The sequence below is a fragment of the Dasypus novemcinctus genome, chromosome 18, assembly GCF_030445035.2.
Source record: "Dasypus novemcinctus isolate mDasNov1 chromosome 18, mDasNov1.1.hap2, whole genome shotgun sequence".
Classification (NCBI taxonomy): domain Eukaryota; kingdom Metazoa; phylum Chordata; class Mammalia; order Cingulata; family Dasypodidae; genus Dasypus; species Dasypus novemcinctus.
In genome coordinates, this window is record NC_080690.1 from 23,654,791 (window position 1) to 23,670,629 (window position 15,839).

The window sequence follows — 15,839 nt, forward strand, 5'->3', positions numbered from 1 at the left end:
ATTTGTGCATTCACTTATAAAAGTTGAACTCTTGGCAACCTTTCGCTTCCTCCTGGCACACCTGTAGTTGTTCTAAATGTCCATTCTGGTTCCAGGGTTACCACTTAGTTCATTCCAGTCTCTTTTTCCAGCTCTTTCACTGTAGTAGTGGTGGTAGCAGTTTTGCACCTTGATACTGTCTTTTTCATTACCCCAGTTTCAGCCTTTTAAAATGATGTAAGTAAGTAAGTGTTTGTTGTATTAAAACTAGTAAATACAGATGATTAAATGGAAAAAACAAATTATGTAATGACCTACCAATTCTATTCCTAGTTATATACAAGAGAAATGAAACTGTATCTCCACAAAAAAAATTGGCGTTCGTAGCCATATTACATAATAATATATAATAACCAGAAAGTAGAAAGAACCCAAATGTCCATCAACTGATAAATGGATAAATAAAATGTGGTATATCTATATAGTAGAATACTAATTGACAATAAAAAGAAATGAAATACTGATACATGCTACAACATGGATGAGCCTTGAAAACATTGTGCTAAGTGAAAGAAGCTAGTCACAAAAGACCTATATTATATGATTCCATTGATATAAATTGTCCATAATCTAGAGAGACATAGATTATTTGCCAAGGTCTAGAGAGGAAAAGGGAGTGACCGCTAATAGGTACAGGATTTTTTTTTGAGTGATTAAAATGCTTTAAAATGAGATTTTGTTGATTGTTGCACAACTTTGTGAATACATTGAGTCATTGAATTGTACCACTTAAAATGAGTGAATTGTGTGGTAAATGAATTATATCTCAATAAAGCTGTTAAAATCATACATGATATATACAAGTAACCTCTTGTACAAGTAATCATATGGGTAAGTAACGACTTGGGTTTGCATCCTTCTAGACTCTAAGCTAATTTTCACATATGGGTGCATATGTGTGATGTGTGAATGTTTTAAGAAAAATGGAACCACTAAAGTCATGCTTTTTTATTTGAAATATCATTTAAAAATTGTACCAGAATTTCCATCTTATATGTTAAATAGACAACTGTAGAATTATTTTTAATGACTGCATAGTGTTCCATTAGGTAAATACCATTTTATTTAATGATTTCCTTATTCTTGAGATTTTGTTTGTTTAGCTTTTTTCCTATTTTAAATAATGGTTATGATATCATCCTTACACTTTTGTAGTTTTTGCACTAGAATGATACTTAAGATGAATTTCTAAGTGTGGAATTCAAAGATAAATTATATGAACCTCTTCAAAACCTTTGATACATATGTCACATGACTTTCCCAAAAGGTGCCATTTAAGGTTGTGCTGCTTGCTAATCTTCTCATTTGCCCCAAAACACACCAACACTGGGTCTGGCAATTGTTGCCTGTCTACAGATAGAAAGTAGTACATGTTTGCCAAATTAATTTGCATTCTTTTTCTTGCTTGCTGACTGTAGCAGTTTTATAGTTTGTGAATTCCAGAAGTAGATATTGGATTGTTTGTAAACTGGTTTGTTCCTCTGGGCATATTAGATTATATTGGATTTAGAGGTTTTACTTTTCCTTGATGAAATAATGATTGAGGCCACATCAGTAGGATGTTGAGTCCCCGCCTACCAGTGCCTGGCAGAGAAGGGTGTTTGGAGTTTTGATCCTGGAGCCTGGAAAGTAAACACACAGAGAAGCAGATACATGAGGAAAGAGAGAACACCTTAAACACAGGCAGAGGCCTTGGGAAGAGAGATGAGCCATTCACCTGATAGTCTACAGTTGCCCTTTTGGAGAAAGCAGAGCTGCTGAGCCTGAAGAGAAACAAGCTCTGTGAAGAGAGGAACCCAGGAAGCCCGAACCCTTGCAGACATCGGCAGCCATCTTGCTCCAACACGTGGCAGCAGACTTTGGTGAGGGAAGTAACTTAGTCCTTATGACCTGGTAACTGTAAACTTCTATCCCCAATAAATACCCTTTATAAAAAAGCCAACAGATTTCTGGTATTTTGCATCAGCACCCCTTTGGCTGACTAATACACTGACCATCTACAGTTCTTTTTAAGATTGCTTATTTATGCCCTTTTCTTGCTCTGTTAACATTTCCTTGTTAATTTACAGGAGCTCTTTATATATTAAGGATGTTAATCCTTTTAGCAAAGGATTTATATTAAGGTTATTATTTAAGGTTTAATATTAAGATTTTACTTTAAAGATTCTGCGGTTGGTGTAACACTTAGAAAATTCTTCCTTGAACGTAGTACTTTAGTACTTTTATGGTGTTACTTTTTTCCTATAATTTTTGTTCTATCTGATTTATTTTGTTTTACGGTGTTAGGAATGCAAATTTTTTTAAAAAAATTGTTTATTCAGTTGCCTTAACACCATCCTTTGTTTCCCTATTACCTCTTTTTTAAAAAAATATAGCACTGTCATTGTTATACCCAACAAAATTAGTAATTCTTTAATATGATTTAATACCCTATCTATTTTCCAGATTTCCCACCTGTCTTAAAAGGTCCTTTTATATTTGATTTGTTCAACTCATGATCCAAACAAGGTCTACACAAACCCCTCCCCCTTGGATTTTTCTTCTTTATATTCTGCTGATTCGTTAGAAAAGCTGCGTCATTTGTCCTATAGAATGTCCCAGAGTTTGGATTTGGTTGAACGTGTGCCTGTGGTGGTGTTTTACTTGTTCCTCTATCCCCTGTAGTCCCTATGAACTAGTCATTAGCTCTAGAGTAACACTGTCCAATAAAACCTTCTCTGATAATGGAAATGTTCTCGATCTGCACTGTCTTGTGTGGTAGCCAAGCCACATGTGGCTACTGAGCACTTGAAATGTGGCTAGTTGTAAATGAAGAACTGAATTTTTTGTATAATTTACTTAATTTTAATTTAAATAGCCGTATTTGGCTGGTGGTTACTCTGACGGACAGCACAGCTCTAGAAGCTTGATAAAGTTCAGGTTCATTTTGTAAACAAATCCTTCGTTTAAATATGATAGAGTGGAATTTGAGGAGGTAGATAGTTATCCTTTTGCTGGCAGTTGCTCATTTTTCTCCCTGGTTTAATCTGTTCTCCCTTATGAGTGCACCCATATAATCTCAGATAATGATAGGAGATTGTCTTGTGTTTAATTTTTTTTTTTTCATGTATTCTGGTCAAATTCATCATTTCAGTCTCCATTTACTATTGTTAATTATCATTACTACAAATTAATTTAAAATACTGATAAACCTACAGTTCAAAAATTTTTACCTATTTATCTTCTAGCCCTTGACCACACCTCTATTTTCATGTAGCCACCATTAGTGTACATACTATTTTTTAAAAATCAGTTTTATTGATACATGTTAATAAAGCATAAATCAGTCCAAAATGGTATTCGGTAGAGTCACACATTTCCACATTGATCACTTCAGTCATTCTTAGAGCACTTCCATTATTCCGATAATAATAATAAAAAACAAAACTCATCACCTCTCAATCTCCCTTTGCTTTCCCTGCCATATGTAGCTGCTATTCTTTTTCCTTCTCGCTAGTGTATTTGTATTTATATTTTGTAAAATCAGTCATATATATGCAGTGTCACCCATATTCATGTTTTACATGAGGTTTTACTACCTGTAGCAGTTTCATATTATTGGTGATTTACAAAAAGAAATATTGGATTATGTTTGTAAACTGATCTTCTCCTCTAGGCATATTAGATTATATTGGATTCATAGGTTTACTTGATTAAGTAATTACATAAACCTCACATGCCAGTAGGGCATTGAGTCCCCACCCTTTGGTGGATGGGAACTCACAGATAAAAGGCATGGCAAAGGACAGAGTTGAGGGTTCTTAATATTGGAGTTTTGATGTTGGAGTTCGATACTGAAGCTGAAGCCCTGGAAAAGAGGAACCCTGAGCCTAGAAAGAAGCAAGCCGTGGGAAGAGAGGAACCCTAAGCCAGAGAGAAGAAGATCTGGGAAGAGAGAAACCCAGGAAGCCTGAACCCTGTCAGACATCGGCAGCCATCTTGCTCCAACACGTGGAAATAGACTTTGGTAAGGGAAGTAACTTATGCTTTATGGCCTGGTATCTGTAAACTCCTACCCCAAATAAATACCCTTTATAAAAACCAACCAATTTCTAGTATTTTGAATCAGCACCCTTTTGACTGACTAATACACTACCTGATAGTAGTAAGTTTTTAGTTTTCCTTCTAGTAATATACATGACCTGAGACTACCTTTCAACCACTTGTCATATCCATGACAAATTATAAACACCATATGCTTTCATAATTTCTATTCATTTCCAAAGATTTACAAACAACCTTTTTACCAATTCTGCAGATTGACCCTCAGTTTTCCATTCTCTACCCTCCTTCTATTTTCTTGTGACCTATATTCCAATTATTAAGTCCATGAGTTTATGCAATATATTTAGTTTGTAATAGTACAGTAATATAGTATTTGACCTTTTATGTCTGGCTTGTTTCATGCCACATAATGTCCTCCAGGTTTATCGTGTTGTCATATGCTTCATGCCTTCATTTCTTCTACCGCTGCATAATAGTCCATTGTGTGTATACACCACGATTTGTTTATTCATTAATCAGTTGATGGGCACCTGGGTTGTTTTCAACTTTGGGCAATCGTGAATAATGCCACTGTAAACATCAGTGTGCAGATGTTTGTGCTGCCGCTTTCAGTTCCTCTGGGTATATACCTAGCAATGTTTTTGCTGGGTCTCATGGCAAGTCTATATTCAACTTCCTTAGAAACTGCCAAACAGCCCTCCACAGTGGCTGTACCATTCTGTATTCCCACCAACAGTGAATAATTGTACCTATCTCTCCAGTTCCTCTCCAGCGTTTATAGTTTTCAGGTTTTTTAATAGTGGCCAATCTAATAGGTGTGAAATGATATCTCATTGTAGTTTTGATTTGCATTTCCCTAATAGCTAGTGATGTTGAACATTTTTAATGTGTTTCTTTGCCATTTGTATTTCTTCTTTGGACAATTGTCTTTTCAAGTTTTTTGCCCATTTTTTAATCGAGTCGTTTGTCTTTTTATTGTTGAGTTGTGTGATCTCTTTGGGTTTTTTGGTTTTTTTTTTAAGATTTATTTTTTATTTCTTTCTCTCCTTTCCCCCCACCCCCAGTTGTCTGCTTTCTGTGTCCATTCACTGTGTGTTCTTCTGTGACCACTTCTATCCTTATCAGTGACACCCGGAATCTGTGTTTCTTTTTGTTGCATCATCTTGTGTTAGCTCTCTGTGTGTGCAGCGCCATTTTTGGGCAGGCTGCATTTTCTTTCACGTTGGGTGGCTCTCCTTATGGGGCACACTCCTTGTGTGTGGGCCTCCCCTACGTGGGGGACACCCCTGTGTGGCACAGCACTCCTTGCGCACATCAGCACTGTGCCTGGGCCAGCTCCACACGGGTCAAGGAGGCCCAGGGTTTGAACTGGGGACCTCCCATGTGGTAAGCAGACGCCCTCTTCATTGGGCCAAGTCCACTTCCCATCTCTTTGTATCTCATGGCTATTAAACCCTTATCGGATATGTGATTTCCAAATATTTTCTCCCATTGAGTCGGCTCCCTTTTCACCCTTTTGACAAAGTCCTTTAGATGCAAAAGTGTTTAATTTTGAGGAGGTCCCATTTATTTTTTCTTTGGTTGCTCATTCTTTGGGTATAAGGTTTAAGAAACTACTGTCTACCGCAAGATCTTGAAGATGGTTTCCTACATTTTCTTCTACGAGTTTTATGGTTGTTGTTTGATCCATTTTGAGTTAATTTTTGCATAAAGAGTGAGAAAGGGGTCCTTTTTATTTTTTTAATATGGATATTCAGTTCTCCCAGCACCATTTGTTGAATAGACTGTTCTGGCCCAGCTGGGAGGGCTTGACTGCATTGTCAAAAATCACTTGACTATAGATGTGAGGGTCTATTTCTTTTTCTTTTTTTTTTTTGGGATTTTTTTTTTCCAAATTCTACTCAATTTATTCATTTTTTAAAAAGATATTACATTAAAAAAAAAATGAGGTCCCCATTCCCCCCCACCCCACCACTCCCCCCACAGTAGCACTCTCCCCCATCATCATGTCACATCCATTGCATCTGGTAAGTACATCTCTGGGCATCGCTGCACCCCATGTCCCGTGTTCCACACCATAGCCCACACTTTCCCACGTTCCATCCAGTGGGCCATGGGAGGACATAAAACATCCGGCAATTGTCCCCGGAGCACCACCCAGGACAACTCCAGTCCCGAGAATGCCTCCACATCTCTTCTCTTCCTCCCATTCCCCGCACCCAGCAGCCACCATGGCCACTTTCTCCACATCAGTGCCACATTTTCTCGATTATTAGCCACAATAGTTCATAAATATAATATCATTAAGTCCACTCTGATCCTTACTGTATTCCTCCTTCCTGTGGACCTTGGCTTGGTTGAGTCCATTCCACATCTATGTCAAGAGGGGGTTTAGATTCCACATGGATATTGGGATGCAATCCTCCTGCTTTCAGTTGTAGGCATTCTAGGCTCCATGGTGTGGTGGTTGACAATCTTCAACTCCATGTTAGCTGAGAGGGGTAAGTTCAATAAACCAGAGTGTAGGAGCTGACGTCTGTTGAGGCTCAGGGCCTGGCTATCATATTGTCAGTCCAGAGATTCAAATCCCCTAGATATATCTTAAGCCCCAGCACCAACTCCAATTCCAGTAAAGTAGCATGAAAGTCTTGTGAAAAGAGATCCCATCTGAGTCCAGCTCCATCACGCATAAACACCAGCACCAAAGAAGGGCCAACTGGCATGGCAGTGAACCCCATCTCTCATGACCATTGAACCTGTGGGTCTCTTTAGCCCTTAAAAGAACCAATACCTGGCGTTGTATCTACTTTATCTGTCTCTGAGACTCTGCTCAGGTGTGAATAAGGGCAATCCTTCTGACAACCTCCAGACTCTTTTTTTAGAAACTCATATTTATATGAACTCATTTGTCTTTTCCATTTCCCCCTTACTTTAGGTCAAACAGCATTTTAAACTCCTGTTATTATATGTAGACAGGGATATTCTGCTGATCCGCGTTGAACCTTTAATTTAAGGTCATTTTCTAGTTACATCATCAGCTGGTACTTGGTAGTGATCCCTCGGTGCCAGGGAGGCTCATCCCCGGGTGTCATGTCCCACGATGGGGGGAAGGCATTGCATTTACATGCTGAGTTTGGCTTCAAGACTGGCCACATTTGAGTAATACGGAGGCTGTCAGGAGGGAACTCTTAGGCACAGTGCTGCTCTAGGCCTTGTTCTTATTTCAGGTGTATAGGCTCACAAGCATAGTCATTAGTATCAGGGGCTCACTGTTGGACCCTCATTCCTTCCTGGTCCTTACTGTTGCACCTGGGGGACTGCCGCTGCTCCCCTAGGGACCACAACGGAGCCCCCCCCCCAGCCAGTAACCCAGTACCCCCTCAGCTGTTGTTTTTAATTGTTTCCACTATGAGTATATCCAAACATTTCCATGCACCCTGGACACCTGCCCTGTATAAATCCCTGTGAACCATATATCACCTGTCAATAACATCCCATACCAGTATTCCTCCACTGCCATTGTTGAACCACTCTGTGATCCAAAACTTCCTGAAAAGTGAAGCCCAATATACTGTCAGGTTCCCTTACTAGTAAAATGGAATATAGCAATGAGTTTAAAGGTTAGATATAGAATACATATTGATTTGGAAAAATTCTACTTCCTATCTTTTTCTTTTCTTGTGAGGGTCTATTTCTGAGTTCTCAGTATAGTTCCATTAGTCAATGTGTCTGTCTTTATGCCAATACCATACTGTTTTTACTCCTGTAGCTAAGTAATATGCTTTAAAGTCAAGAAGAAAGAATCCTCCAACTTTGTTCTGCTTTTTCAAGGTTATTTTTGGCTATTAGGAATCCCTTACCCTTCTGAATAAATTTGATAATTCGTTTTTCCATTTCTTCAAATAAAGATTGTTAGGATTTTTATTGGGTTTGTGTTCAATCTGTAAATCAGTTTGAATAGACTTAACATCTTAATTCTTCAGTCATTTAGTTTTCCAGGTCATGAACACAGAATGTCCTTCCATTGATGTAGTCTTCTTCACTTTCTTTTAGCAATGTTTTATAGTTTTCTCAATACAGTTCCTTTATATCCTTGGTTAAGTTTATTCCTAAATATCTGATTGTTTTAGTTGCTATTATAAATGGTTTTTTTTTTTCTGATTTCCTCCACAGATTGCACATTAGTAGTGAATAGAAATGCTATTGATTTTTGCATATTAACCTTGTATCCTGCCACTTTTTGGAACTTGTTTATTAGTTGTAGTAGCTTTGTTGTGGATTTTTCAGGAGATTCTAGATATAGGATCATATCATCAGCGAATAGTGAAAGTTTTACTTCTTCCTTTCCTATTTGGTTGCCTATTATTTCTTTATCTAGTCTAATTGCTCTAGCTAGAATCTCTAGCACATTATTGAATAAAAATGGTGACAGTGGGCATCCTTGTCTTGTTCCTGATCTCAGCAGGAAAACTTTCCATCTTACACCATTGAGTACAGTGCTAGCAGTAGGTTTTTCGTATATGCACTTTACCCTATTGAGAAAGCTTCCTTCTATTCCTGTCTTTTGGAGTGTTTTACCAAGAAAGTGTGCTGTATTTTGTCACATGCCTTTTCTGCATCAATCAAGAGGATCATGTGGTTTTTCTTCAATTTATCAATGTGGTTTATTACACTAATTTTCTTATGTTGACCCACCTTTGCATACCTGGGATAAAACCCACTTGATCATGGTGTATAATTCTTTTAATGTGCTTTTGGATTCAGTTTGCAAGTATTTTGTTGAGGATTTTTGCATCTATATTCATTAGAGGTATTGATCTGTAATTTTCTTTTTTTGTTCTGTCTTTGTCTGGTTTTGGTATTAGGGTGATGTTGGCTTCATAGAATGAGTTTGGTAGTATTCTTTCCTGTTCAATTTTTTTGAAGAACTTGAGCAAGATTGGTATTAGATCATCTTTGAATAATTGATAAACTTCACCTGTGAAACCATCTGGTCCTGGCCTTTCATCTTTGGGAGGTTTTTGATGACTGTTTAAATTTCTTCACTTGTGATTGGTTTGTTGAGGTCTTCTATTTCTTCTAGGGTCAGCGTAGGTGGTTTGTGTGTTTCTGGGGATTTGTCTATCTCTTCTACATTGTCTAGTTTTTTGGCAAGCAGTTATTCATAGTATCCTCTTCTCTCTCTTATTTCTGCATGGTCAGTGGTACTGTCAACCCTCTCATTTCTGATTTTATTTATTGCATCTTCTCTCTCTTCCTTTGTCTAGCTAAGGGTTTGTCAATTTTGTTGATCTTCTCAAAGAACCAACTTTTGGTTTTGTTGGTTCTCTTGTTTTTTTTTGTTTTTTTTTGTTCTTGATTTTATTTATTTCTGCTCTGATCTTTACTGTTTTTTTCCTTCAGCTTGGTTTGGGGTTAGTTTGTTGTTCTTTTTCTAGTTCTTAGAGGTATACAGTTAGATCTTCAGTTTTAGCTCTTCTTTCTTTCTTTTTTTTTTTTTAAAGATTTATTTATTTATTTAATTCCCCCTCCTTGTCCGGTTGTCTGTTCTCTGTGTTTATTTGCTGCGTCTTGTTTCTTTGTCCGCTTCTGTTGTCGTCAGCAGCACGGGAAGTATGGGCGGCGCCATTCCTGGGCAGGCTGCACCTTCTTTCGCGCTGGGCTGCTCTCCTTACGGGTGCACTCCTTGCGCGTGGGGCTCCCCTACGCGGGGGACACCCCTGCATGGTGCGGCACTCCTTGCGCGCATCAGCACTGCGTGTGGGCCAGCTCCACACGGGTCAAGGAGGCCCGGGGTTTGAACCGCGGACCTCCCATGTAGTAGACGGACGCCCTAACCACTGGGCCAAGTCCGTTTCCCTCTTCTTTTTTAATGTAAGCATTGAGGGCTATAAATTTCCCTCTCAGCACTGCCTTTGCAGTGTACCATAGGTTTTGATATGTTATATTCTCATTTTCATTTGTCTCAAGATATTTGCTGAATTCTCTTGCAATTTCTTCTTTGACCCACTGATTATTTAAGACTGTGTTGTTTAATGTCCATATATTTATGAATTTTCCCCTTTTTTCATCTATTATTGACTTCCAGCTTCATTCTGTTACGACCAGAAGAAGTGTTTGGCATAATTTCAGTCATTTTTAATTTATTGAGACTTGTCTTGTGACCTAACTTATGGTCTATCTTGGAGAAGGATCCGTGAGCACTTGAAAGAATATATATCCTGCTGCTTTGGGGTATAATGCTCTATAGATGTCTGTTAGGTCTGGTTCATTTATCATATTGTTCAGGTTCTCAAAGTTCTATCCAATACTAAGAGTGTTATATTGAAGTCTCCAACTATTATTGTAAGGGCATCTATTTCTTCCTTCAGTTTTTCCAGTGCATGCCTCATGTATTTTGCAGCACTCAGGTACATATATATTTAGTATAGTTATTTTCAGTGAATTGCCAGTTTTATTAATATAGAATGACTTTCTTCATCCTTTATAACAGTTTTGCATTTAAAATCTATTTTGTCCAATATTAGTATTGTTACTCCAGCTCTTTTTTAAAATTAATTCATTAATTTATTCCCCCCCCCCCAGCTTCTTCCTTTATTTGCTGTCTCTTCTCTGTGTCCATTTGCTGCGCATTTTTTCTGAATCTGCTTTTCTTCCTTTTGTTGTGTCATCTTGCTTCACCAGCTCTCTGCCGTGCACAGGCCTTCAGCTTTCCGCTGCACACAATCCAGCTTTGCCTTTACAAGGAGGCCCTGGGATGTGAACTCAGGGCCTCCCATATGGTAGACGGGAGCCCACCTGATTGAGCCACAGCCGCTTCCCACTGCAGCTCTTTTTTGGTTACAATTTACATGGAATATCTCTTCCCAACCTTTCACTTTTAACCTGGTTGTGTCCTTATATCTGGGGTGGGTCTCTTACAAACAGCATATAGATGGCTCATATTTTTTTTTATCCATTCTATCAGTCTTTGTCTTTTGATTGGGGAGTTCAAGCTACTAACATTCAGCATTACTGCTGTAAAGGCATTACTTCGTCCATTTTGTCCTTTAGCTCTCCATTGTTATATCATTCTATTGTCTGTCTGACTTACCCTTTAGTTTACTCTTCCTAATAGTCTTCATTACTAAACTCTTCTCCAGATCTCTTGCCCTTGTTTTTTTTTTTTTTTTTTCAGGCTGCAGCACTCCCTTTAGTATCTCTAGTAATTCTGGTCTTTTAGTAACATATTCTATCAATTTTTGTTTGTCTTTGAAGACTTTGAACTCATCCCATTTTTGAAGGACAGTTTGTCTGAATAAAGAATTCTTGGCTGACTGTTTTTCTCTTTCAGTACCTTAAATACATCATATCACTTTCTTCTCACCACCATGGTTTCTGATGAGAGGTTGGCACTTAACCTTATTGAGTTTCCCTTGTATTTGATGCTTTGCTTTTCTCTTGCTGCTTTCAGAATCCTCTGTCTCTGATATTTGTCATTCTGAGTAGTAGGTATCTTGGGGAAGGTCTGTTTAGATTTATTCTGTTTGTGGTGTTATTGTCCTTATTGGATATTCATATTTATGTCTTCATAAGTGTTGGGAAGTTTTCAGTCATTATTCCCTCAAATATTCTTTCTATCTCTTTTCCATTCTTTTCTCTTTTTGGAACACTGATAATGTGAATGTTTGTGCAGTTCGTATTGTCATTCATTTCTCTGAGATGCTGTTACATTTTTTCCCATTCTCTTCTCTTTTTGTTCTCCTATCTTTTCCAGTTCAGATGTTCTGTCTTTAAAATTGCTAATTCTGTCTTTGAGCAATTCAAATCTGTTCTTATATGCCTCTAATGCAGAGGTTCTTGACCAGTGGTCCATGAGCCTGAACTGAAATTTTAAAAAAACAACATTATTCTTGTGGGGACATGTTGGTACAGGTGTGATGTATTTATTAAATAATAAACAGTATAGTGTAGACTTGTAAGGAGGTCCGTGGTTCTCACCTGACTGGCAAAGGGGTCCCTATGCTAATGTATTGTTAATCTCATCCGTGTCTTTCTATCCAATAAAGTTTATAACTTTTCTTTGGAGGCTTTCAAATTGTTGCTCTTTATGCTTACCCAGAGTCTTCTTAATATCCTTTATTTCTTTAGTCATATTTTCTTTAAATTCTTTGAATTTATTTAGGAGAGTTTTGTGATTATCACTGATTAATTGCCTTTGGTCCTATGTCTCTTCAGGATATTTGGTTTGTTCCTTTGGCTGGGCCAGTTCTTCCTGTTTCCTAGTATGGCTTGTAAGTTTTTGCTGATGTCTAGGCATCTGAATATGTTGATAAATTTACTCTGATCGCCAATTTCTCCTTCTTGCTTATTCCCCCCCCCCCACCTCTTCTTTGATATTTGGTTCAACTTATTCTAAGTCTTTAAAATTGCCCAGCTCAAGTTACCAAAATTAGGCCAGATACTCACTAATGGGGCACAGATTTTCTCCCAGGGATTAGGATACAGAGAGAACCAAAAGCGGTTTTTGTCCATGCAATTTCCAGACTGGCCAGCAGATGGTGTTCTTTGATGCTTCACTTCACAGGGATGTTTCAGTTTTGGCTTTCCTGTTTTCCTGTGTTGAATCTCCAGAGCAGAGATTTGAAGCAGGTTCTGCTGGCCAAATTCATTGAAGAAAAGCACCCTGATTCCGCCTCCCTTTTCCCTTGAAACAGCGGACAGGGAGGAAGATGTCTCTTCTCCTCTCAGTTAACTGAAGTGAGCCACGGGCTTTACCCCAGCTTAATATCTTGGTGATGGGGGAGGGGAGACCTTCCCAGCCACTGCTGTGGCTTGGTAACTCACGGTTGTTGTTTCGGGTTGTTGGTATCTCTGTGCATCACCCTCCAGTGAGTTGTATAGCACTGTTCTGGTCTGCTGATCCCAAAGCAGGTCCCTCAGACAGCTTTTGGCTCTTTATCCATTGTTTTTGTGAGACCACTGAGCCCTGCCTGTTAGTCCGACGCCATCTTCCCACAATCTTCTGTACATACTATTTCTTTTGATGTTTGACCATAGCATTGTATCATAAAACATTTTCCCCATTTCTGAGTAGTCTTTGGAAAATATATACTACAGCATCTACCCAGTCTTGAGTATAACTAAACACTTCCTAGTTTGAATTTGTGAAAAATTTGCCCTGGCTTTTGCAGGTCACAGCTGCAAACTGTCCTGCTAACACACATTTCTTTTCTTTTCTTTTCTTTTTTAAGATTTATTTATTTATTTATTTATTTCTCTCCCCTTTCCCCCCCCCACCCCGGTTGTCTGTTCTCTGTGTCTATTTGCTGTGTCTTCTTTGTCCGCTTCTGTTGTTGTCAGTGGCACAGGAATCTGTTTCTTTTTGTTGTGTCCTCTTGTGTGTCAGCTCTCCGTGTGTGCGGCGCCATTCCTGGGCAGGCTACACTTTCTTTCGCGCTGGGCGGCTCTCCTTACAGGACGCACTCCTTGCGCATGGAGTTCCCCGGGACACCCCTGCGTGGCACGCCAGTCCTTGCGCGCATCAGCACTGTGCATGGGCCAGCTCCACACGGGTCAAGGATGCCCAGGGATTGAACCGCGGACCTCCCATGTGGCAGACGGATGCCCTAACCACTGGGCCAAGTCCACCGCCCTAACACACATTTCTGAACAGAGCTTTGTAGTCAGGGCTTTGCTGCTTCCTGTGAGTCCATGCAGAAGTAATGACTGGAGGAATACTGTTAGGGTTCCTGTGGCACAAAACTACTATTAGGATGCAAACACTGTATTTTTTGCAAGTTCAAGGGAGCAGGAGGACCATGCCAAGTGTTGATGGCAAGGTCAGTCTATAACTTAAGCAGTTAGGGCTTTCTCTGAATTTTCTTTTCCTGTAAAGATCATGGAGGCACTCTGGGATGAGCCAACCTGCTAGGGGTCTAATGCCAATGTACTAAGAGAAGAAAGTAAGGAATCCTAATTGTGGGCGGGCACTATGCTGGGCTCTTGGCATGCATGTGGCTCTTTACGTGCATGCATTGTTCCATTTGATACTTAAAACAATGCTGGGAGAAATGATGTGGTTCAGGCGACTGGGCTCCTGACTATCACATGGGAGGTTCCTGGTTTGGATCCCAGCACCTCCTAAAGAAGACAGTGAGCTGGTGTGACGGGCAGGTGCAGCAAGCTGACACAATAGACACAAGAAGAAAAAACATAATGAGAGATTCAACAAAGCAGGGAACAGAGGTTTCTGGTGCCTCCTAAAGAAAGCAGCAAGCTGACACAACGGGCAGGTGTGGCGAGCTGTTGCAACAAGATGACACAATAAGAGACGCGGGGAGGAAAGGAGCATAATAGAGACACAACAAAGCTGGAAGTGGAGGTGGCTCAAATGAGTAGGCACCTCCCTCCCACATCAGAGGTCCCAGGTTCGGCTTCCAGTGCCTCCTAAAGAAACAAGGAAGAAGAACAGACACAGCAAGTGAAAAACAACAATGGGGTGGGGAGAAATAAATAAAATAATTCTTAAAAAATAAAATAAAACAATGCTGAGAAGAGACACAAGGACCTCACCCAAAGTCGTATGGTTAGTTACAACCCTAATCTGTCTGTGACTCTTAAAAACCATGCTATATTCCTTTCTACAAATAAGGCAGGGGGTAAATCTTTACATCGTTGGATATATAACCTGATTTGGCATGCAAGGAGCTTAGGAGAAAACCCTCTAGGTTTTAGCACTACGTAGGTTTGGAAGAGTTGAAGTCTGACTAGGTGCTCTATCTGAAAACAGCATGATTTACATGTCATCAGTGAGGGGGTGGCTATCTCCAATTGCAGTAAATTCTGAACTCTTGGGGAGCTTTGTGCATGCCAGATGATTTGAAAGTGTTTTTTTTTGTTGTTGTTCATTTTGTTTTTTCCAAAAGATGGCAGTGGAACTCTAAATGGTAATTGGTGGGTGCATTCTTCATGGGTTAGCAGTTTTGGCTGCTATTTCTATAGTCATTGGAAAATGGTAACAAGGTAGGTTGAAAATGTGGATTTGGCTATGGCGATTTATTTATTTATTTTTAGATTTATTTATTTATTTAATTTCCCCCCCCTCCCCTGGTTGTCTGTTCTTGGTGTCTATTTGCTGAGTCTTGTTTCTTTGTCCGCTTCTGTTGTTGTCAGCGGCACGGGAAGTGTGGGTGGCGCCATTCCTGGGCAGGCTGCACTTTCTTTTCACGCTGGGTGGCTTTCCTCACAGGCACACTCCTTGCGCGTGGGGCTCCCGCACGCGGGGGACACCCTTGCGTGGCACGGCACTCCTTGCGTGCATCAGCACTGGGCATGGCCAGCTCCACACGGGTCAAGGAGGCCCGGGGTTTGAACCGCGGACCTCCCATATGGTAGACGGACGCCCTAACCACTGCGCCAAAGTCCGTTTCCCAATGGCTATGGTGATTTATAAAGTAGTTATTATTATCTATGTCTTCCTTTGTGTGACCAATACCCTTGGGGCATCAAGACTGAACTATGTTGCCAGCAGGGTGATTGGGTATTGTGTTACTTATTCTAAAATAAGCTTTTAGGGCTACGAAGGAATGGTTTTTCTCAGGTGGTTTTATTTTGTCTTTTTCTTTAGGATTTGGTCAACACTGGACTCAGCACTTTCTTTTTCTTTATTGCGTCAATTGTACTGGCTGCTTTAAACCACAAAACCGGTGCAGAAATCTCTGCTGTGGTAAGTGAACTCGGGTTGTTAAAAGTGGCTGATTTGTGCACCTCCTGTG

The 15,839-nt window shown here is 39.7% G+C and overlaps 1 protein-coding gene across 1 annotated transcript in view; it reads left to right on the forward strand.

Moving 5' to 3' along the window:
- The window catches only part of CMTM4 (CKLF like MARVEL transmembrane domain containing 4), a 109,779-nt gene that overhangs the window by 85,206 nt on the left and 8,734 nt on the right, over positions 1–15,839 (forward strand). Inside the window, exon 3 of the mRNA XM_058279893.2 lies at positions 15,692–15,790. Coding sequence (XP_058135876.1) covers positions 15,692–15,790 — 99 coding nt within the window. The remainder of the gene's footprint in view (positions 1–15,691; positions 15,791–15,839) is intronic.